At 37.4% G+C, this 7,484-nt stretch overlaps 1 protein-coding gene across 1 annotated transcript in view; it reads left to right on the top strand.

Moving 5' to 3' along the window:
- Positions 1–879: 879 nt before the first annotated feature.
- GABRA5 (gamma-aminobutyric acid type A receptor subunit alpha5) overlaps positions 880–7,484 on the top strand; it is a 243,067-nt gene continuing 236,462 nt past the window's right edge. The window contains exon 1 of the mRNA XM_007945972.2: positions 880–965. Within this exon, the coding sequence (XP_007944163.1) occupies positions 880–965 (86 nt within the window). The remainder of the gene's footprint in view (positions 966–7,484) is intronic.

Genomic DNA, 7,484 nt, shown 5'->3' with positions numbered 1-7,484 from the left:
GTAGGTTGCTGGCATTGAACACATGGCAAATATTTCAGAAAGGTAAAATTATTTCACTTGTGGATTTGACAGGTACAAATACTCAGGTAACTCTGACCTTTCTTCAAATATAATAATGGGTCATTTAATAACATAAAAACCAAACCAAAAGCACTTCCATCAAGTCAGTTCGAACTCATAGCAACCCCTCCTTGCGTTTCCGAAGCGGTATCAGTACAGAAGTAGATTGCCCAATCTTCCTTCCGAGGAGTGGCTGGTGGGTTTGAACTGCCAGCCTTATGGTTAGCAGTCAAATGCCTTAGGCACTACGCCACGAGGGTCCCTATTTAATAACATACACTAAAGTAAAACACACGGGAGTTCTGGTAGTATAGTGGCTAAGACACTTGCCTGCTAACCAGACAGCTGGCGGTTCAAACCCACCAGCCACTCCTCGGAAGGAAGGTTGGGCAATCCTACTTCCGTAGTGATACTGCCTCGGAAACCCAAGGAGGGGTCGCTATGAGTCAGGGCTGACTTGACGGCACATAACAACAACAACAAAGTAAAACACAGTATGTGAGGGGAAAAAAAAGGTGGAAGAATGCACTCTAAGTAAACATGGAGATTATAACTTCTTTCCTGCCACAATTTGCTGCCCAGTGAACACACAATTCTTGATTTTGGAGCTCTGACTGGGGAATGACAGCCAGGTACCCTTTCTTCATAAATTCTGGAGCATTAGCAATAAGATTTTTTTTTTTCTAGGAATTGTGATATGACAGCACTTATGCTCATATGCAGTTCCCTTTTGTGTACCTTTCAGCTTCAAGATCAAGTTGGAGAAAGAGACAGTTGTTCTTCCAAATTCATCTGCCTCAGCTGTTATTTTCATTGGAAATGGACAATGGAATAGTCTCTAGCTTTATCATGATCAAAAACCTCCTTCTCTTTTGTATTTCCATGAACTTCGCCAGTCACTTTGGGTGAGTTAATATCTATACTTTTATTTTATTATTTTAGGCACACAAATACCTTTTAAAACCTTTTCAGAGCAGTATGCTACACAACAAGCCCTCTCTTTCCACGTTTGCAGTTCTATTCCCTTCAATTTATTATAAATCAGAGTCCTTCTCTTCCTGGCATGTTCTTCTTGAGTAAGGCTTCTCCTAGTGTGAGGTCTTTCCAGTGAATCAGAGACCAGAGGCAGACCATGTTCTCAGAAATAGGTGCAGAACATGGTTTGAGAGTCAGCTGTGTTTCCTGCTACTCAGGTTAAAGTTAAGATTCAGGAGTTCCCATGCATAAAGGATTTGCTTATTAGGTAAGATGGTGTTCAATATTGTCATGCCCTCTCTGGTTCCATTATGGTGGAATTTCCCTTTAGGCAAAGTCTATACTACATAATATTGAAAAGGACTGACAGTGGTGCTAGATTGACCCAGGAGCCTTGAACTTGTAATCATGGTTCCATCCGAATGCAGACTTAGAAACCAGAAAGCACATATGACTGAAGATCTCAAGGACACTTCTGAGATTCTCGCATTATCTTTGTCATTAACCTCCTTTATATTGGCCTTTAGTATTAGGGTACCAATTCTAACCTTTCATAAAACTAATGATAACTGGCATTCCGGATAAATGTTTTTATCTGGCATGATGTTCCTTCTCTACCCACCTCCCACCCCCTGAAATATTCCAGCTAATCAAAAGGCTTATAACTTGAAGTTGGGGTACAATTACAAAAAATTAAATTTTAGGAGAATATGATGAAAGTAGCCAGGCATTTGTTCTGTTAGAATTGGCTCTGCCCTGCGTCAATCATGAAGAGTTTCAGAGAATGCAGTGGCTCAGCCACAGAAAACCTTTTTCTCACTGATGAGGAAGGAGGATACTACCATGTCAATGTTTTTCTGTTTGCTGGGCATTTCTGCTCTTCTGACCTTCCCAGGCCATGTACAGAGAGGGAAATACAGAGAGAGGCTTGTGATTCTCCCAACTCCTGTCATTGGTAAATAATGGTATCAGGATTATAGTCCAGGTCTGCCTAAGTGCAGACCTGAGCCTTCAGCCAGAACTCTGTCCAGCAGAACTGAACTCAGCAGCATTCTCTCTGCCATCCTCCTCTCACTAGGGAGGTAGGCCTGTGTACTCTGATCATCCTAATGATAGCATTTGGCCTTAATGGCCTTTTCAGCCATCCAGAGAACTCTCTGGAAAAAGAGCATTTGATGTGATTCCTGCCTTGCTTCTCACCCTGAATGAGTACTGCCTCTCCCTTGTCCTGGGTTTCCTTATCTGTTAAATAAACGAATATTTTATTCTCTAAGCTTTCTTCTAGCTGTTAAAGTTCATAAATCATGACATTCACAATGCTCCTCTAAACAAAAGGTGTATGTATAAGTGAAATCAGACAGAATGCTAAATTATTAAGTTAATATATCAGGTAGTTGGTTTGTTTACTGATGCCCTGCACAGATAGAGCAATAGTTTGGAGGTAAGGAATATGTAAGATTGGGAACACATACTCTTTATAACATTTTTCTCTCTCTTTCTATACATATATTTGAAATTTCATCCTATAGTCATGAGATTATTATACTCCCTGGTAGATGCAAGCCTAGAATATGAAGTGATTGTTGTTGTTGTTGTTATGTGCCGTCAAGTCAAACCCGACTCATAGCGACCCCTCCTTGGGTTTCCGAGGCAGTATCACTATGGAAGTAGAATTGCCCAACCTCCCTTCCGAGGAGCGGCTGGTGGGTTTGAACTGCCAGCCGTCTGGTTAGCAGGCAAGTGTCTTAGCCACTATGCTACCAGAGCTCCATATGAAGTGATATGCATAGGAATTCAGCAGTTAGAAGCACTTATGTTTATTTATTATTTAATTCTGTAGCTTTCTGAGGTCATCTTCAAAACAGAGAAATATGTGCTTGTTTCTGGAACATAATACTGAGCAATGTGGTAGAATTCTCCTCAACAGTCTGATAGGAAATTAACTATTAGAGTTTTAAAACCTTTTAAATATAAAGTATCTAGCCCATTTTAAAATAATGCATACTGAATACAGAAAGTACATGAGATACAGAAAAGTATAAAAGAAGGAAAATATCTTTAATACCACCACTTAGAGACAATCATCCTTCAAATTTTGGTTTCTCCTCCTTGTTTCTATGTATATTTTTATACACTGATTGCCCAACTGTGCATTCAATTTTGACTGTTTCTAAACTTTATTACAAATTCTTTACAACATATTATTTTTAAATGTATGTACATTTTTGCAGTATATGAATGCTTCATAGTTAACGGTTGTTGTTAGTTGCTGTTGAATTGATTTCAACTCCTGGAGACCCTATGTTTTCAGAGTAGAACTTCTTTATTGGGTTTTTAAGGCAGATCACTAGGCCTATTTTTTGAGACACCCCTGAGTGGGTTAGGACTGTCAAGTGTTTTGGCTAGTCATCAAGCACTGAACTGTTTGTGCCACCCAGGGACTCCTAGTTAACTGCTGTGGTAGTTAAGGTTGTGTGTCAACTTGGCTGGGCCTAGTTGAGTGGCTGTGCAGCTGGTGGTAGTTATTCCCCAAGATGAGACTGCCAATCAACTCCATGATGGGATCTACCACAAACAGCTAAACGCTTTATGGAAGTGGTCTGCTTCCCATATTGTTTCAGTTACCTAGTGCTGCTCTAATAAGAATATACCACAAATGGGATGGCTTTAACAAAGAGAAGTTTATTCTCATAGTTTGGAGGCTTTAATTCCAAGTTCAAAGTTTCAGGCTCTAGGGGCTGGGTGAAAGACCCTCAATCTTGGGCTTCAGCCCTGCCTCTTGCTCCCAGCCCACTGGAGCTGGAGTCTTTTCTGCACTCAGACATGTGCTGGCTGCTGAGAGTGACAAGCCCAAGGATGACAAGTAAAAAGGCACAGTCCCGATATTACCAAACTACATGGCAGGCTGCTAAACAACGACTTGGCTACATGCAGGGTTCAAGCATGCTATATAAACTAGAGACCATTCCCAAAGCTGCTTCCTAAATATGGGAAGCAGACCACATCCCTAAAGGAGTTATTCATATGCTTTTGGTAGATGCCACCATGGAGTTGATTGCCAGTCTCATCATGGGGAATAACTCCTACCAGCTGCCCAGCCATTCAACCAGTCCCAGACAAGTTGACATACAACCTTAACTACCACACATATATAAGAAGCAGCTTTGGGAAGGGTCTCTAGTTTATGGCATGCTTGCACCCTGTGTGTAGCTGAGTCGTTTTTCAGCACCCTGCCATGCTCTGCTGATCTTGGAACTTTCAATGTACTTGAATTAGTGGCCTGCTGTGTTGTTTGGTAACATTGGAAGTGTGTCCTTTTATTCGTCAACCTTTGGTTTGTCAGCCCCAGCAGCCAGCAGCTAAGTGAAGAAAAGCCTCCAGCTTCAGTGGTCAGAAGCAGGAGGCAGAGCTGAAGCCCAAGTTTGAGAGGCTTTCACTCAGCCCCTGAGCCTGGCACTTTGAACTTGTACTTAAAGCCTCCAAACTGGAAGAGAATAAACTCCTGTTTTTTAAAGCCATCCCACTGGTGGTATTTTCTGTTAGAGCAACACAGAAGTAACCCAAACTACTGCTTCTCTAATTTAAGATGTTTACATTGTTTCTGATTTTGTTGTTACAAATATTACTGTAGTGAACATATTTGAGCTTATAAAATTTTTCAGTTTTTGAGATAATTTCTATTGAAGATATTTCTAAAAGTGGAATTTTATAGCAAGTTGTCACAATGTTTTTAATTCTTGATCCTGCATGTCCAGTTTTGATAAAGCAGAGTCCCTAGCAAAGTGGGACAGCTGAATTCCACACACTCTGGCCAGCAAGAGTGTGAATGTCAGGGACAACAAAAGAAATTGTGATGTCTGGGAGCAGGTTCTATTTATCAACTTTCTTTTACAATTCATTTATAGTGCCTCTCATTTTCATATTACTCTAAATAAACATAAGAATATGTCAAATCCCAGAGCAAGCTCAATAACATTTACTTGATTTTAAGTCTTGGTGAAATAATAACTATCACAATGCAGAAAACTTACATTTACATTATATGTTTTAGATAATGACACAGTCTTAAGACCTAAACAGTTTAGACCAATTTTAAAGTTGGCAAAAGTGAGATGGATGAATACCTTACTTGAGGTTCACATTTGTGTCCTTTCTGTTATTGCCACTCTGAATATGTGATTTGGTCAATTTGTCTCTTTTGTTCCATTACTTGATGAACATGATTTGCAAAGCATTTTTACATCAAACTAGTTTAGGGAGAAAGGGGGCATTCTTCTGAAATTTGTTCATTTCTTCAGGCTAGAGCCAGTTTTATTTACTGTAAGATTAGGGGAAAAAGAGTTGGGCAAGCTCTTTCTTTTTCTCCAAAGAGTTTTTGTGATTGGGTTCAATTGAAAGATAAAGCGAGGCACAAAGGACTATACTTTGAACATAACTCTAGGGCAAAAGAACTGTGGATTATTGTAAATATGTAATAAAAGTAGCCAAGAAACGTAAAAATGGTGTTATAGAAAAAACACACTGGCACAGAAGGAAAAAGGCAAAGTGTGAGGCTTTGTACATGGGAAGGTTGATATGCATTATTTGTGAATAGTATATGGACTTGGTAAGCAGAAAAATTATAAGCATGAGAAGTAAAAAAAAGAAGAAAAAACAAGATGATTATTAATTAATGTGAAATTGCTTTGAAAATGTATGAGTACTACAGATAACATATATTATTTCTTTTTCTTCTCCTATTATATACTAAATTTGATCTGTGTCCCTAACAGTAAATTTTCAATAGACTTCATAATTATTCTATTACTTTTAATTTATATAACAGAGCTTTGAATCAAGTGTATAACAGACTATAGGCCTTGTTTGACAGTCAGCTTTATGCTTTGTCACATTTGGAACATTAAGATTTTTCTAATGAGACCAGTAATCAAAAGTAAATGGTGTCATGGAATGAACTGAAACTATTGCCCTGAAATAATATTTCATCTTTAAACCTTAAACCAAAATAGCCCCTTTCTCTTAAAACCAAGCTTAATTATTAAAGGATGTCTTCATTAAGCATTATGCTCTTTTAAGAATTATTTATAGGGGATAAAATTGTATTTTCTCTTCTTCATGTTTTTGATGTCGAAGAATCCATTGCTAAATACAGTAGAAATTCTTGTTTTCTTCTCAGAGTTTTATGACTTTAACTCTTATTTAAGTTGTTGATCCATTTTTAGTTAATTTTTGAATATGATATAAGATAGGGGTTCAACTTCATACTTTTGCTTGTGGAAATCCAGTTTCCCAGCATCATTTGTTCTTCTTTCCCCAATTAAATGATTCTAGCACCCTTATAAAAAGAATCAGTTGGTTATAGATGCATGGGATTATTTCTGGATTTCAATTTTATTTCATTGCTGTATATGTCTATCCTTATGCTGATTCCACAATATTTTGATTACCGTAGCTTTGTAGTAAATTTTGAAATAAGGAAATGTGAGTCCTGCTACTTTGTTTTTTCATCAAGATTTTTTGGCTGTTTTGAGCCCCTTGCAATTGTATATGAATTTGAGGATAGACTTTTTAGTTTCTGTTGGAATTTTGATAGGGATTGTGTTGAATCTACAGATTGCTTTGGGTTGTAGTAACATCTTAAAAACATTGAGCCTTTAACCTATGAACAAGGATGTCTTTCCATTTATTTAAAGCCATTGCTGTTGAGTTGATTATGACACATGAGGACTTCATGTGTTAGAAAGGAGAGCTGCTCTATGAGGTTTTCTTGGTGAAGCAGATCACCAAGACTTTCTTCCATGGTAGCACTAAATGGGTTTGAACTGCCTACCTTTATGTTAGTAAAATGCAAATAATTTATGCTACTCAGGATCCATTTGTTCAGGTCTTCTTTAATTTCTCTCAGCAATATTTTGCAATATTTGGTATACAAATCTTCTACCACCTTGGAGTAGTACATTCCTAGGTACTTAATGGAATTATCTTAATTTCATTTTAAGTTTATTCATTAATAGTATAGTGAAACACAAGTGATTTTTGAATTTCGATCTTATATCCTAACTCATTCATTAGCTCTACTACCCTACTTGTAGATTCTTTGGGATTTTCTGTATATACTATCAAGTCATTTACTGGTAGAGATAGTTTTCTATCTTCTTTTCCAATTTAGTTGGATTTTATGTTTCTTTCCTGGTTAGTTGCTGTGGCTAGAACTTTCAGTAAATGTTAAATTATAGTGATGAAAGTGAGTATCTTTGTTCTTTCTTTATCATAGGTGAAAAACTCAGTCTTTCATCATTATTATGTTAGCTGTGAGTTTTATTTTATTTTTTTAATAATGTCCTTTATATTAAGGAATTTTCTCTGCATTCCTAGTTTTAGGAGTGTTTTTTACATGAAAGGGTGTTGTATTTTGTTAGTTTATTTATTTATTTATTTATTTATTTTGC

Source organism: Orycteropus afer, unplaced genomic scaffold (genome assembly GCF_000298275.1).
Source record: "Orycteropus afer afer isolate SDZICR_OR568_19922 unplaced genomic scaffold, OryAfe1.0 scaffold00146, whole genome shotgun sequence".
Taxonomy (NCBI): domain Eukaryota; kingdom Metazoa; phylum Chordata; class Mammalia; order Tubulidentata; family Orycteropodidae; genus Orycteropus; species Orycteropus afer.
Note: the sequence above shows the minus strand (reverse complement) of the source record. Positions and strands in the feature narration are given on the sequence as shown.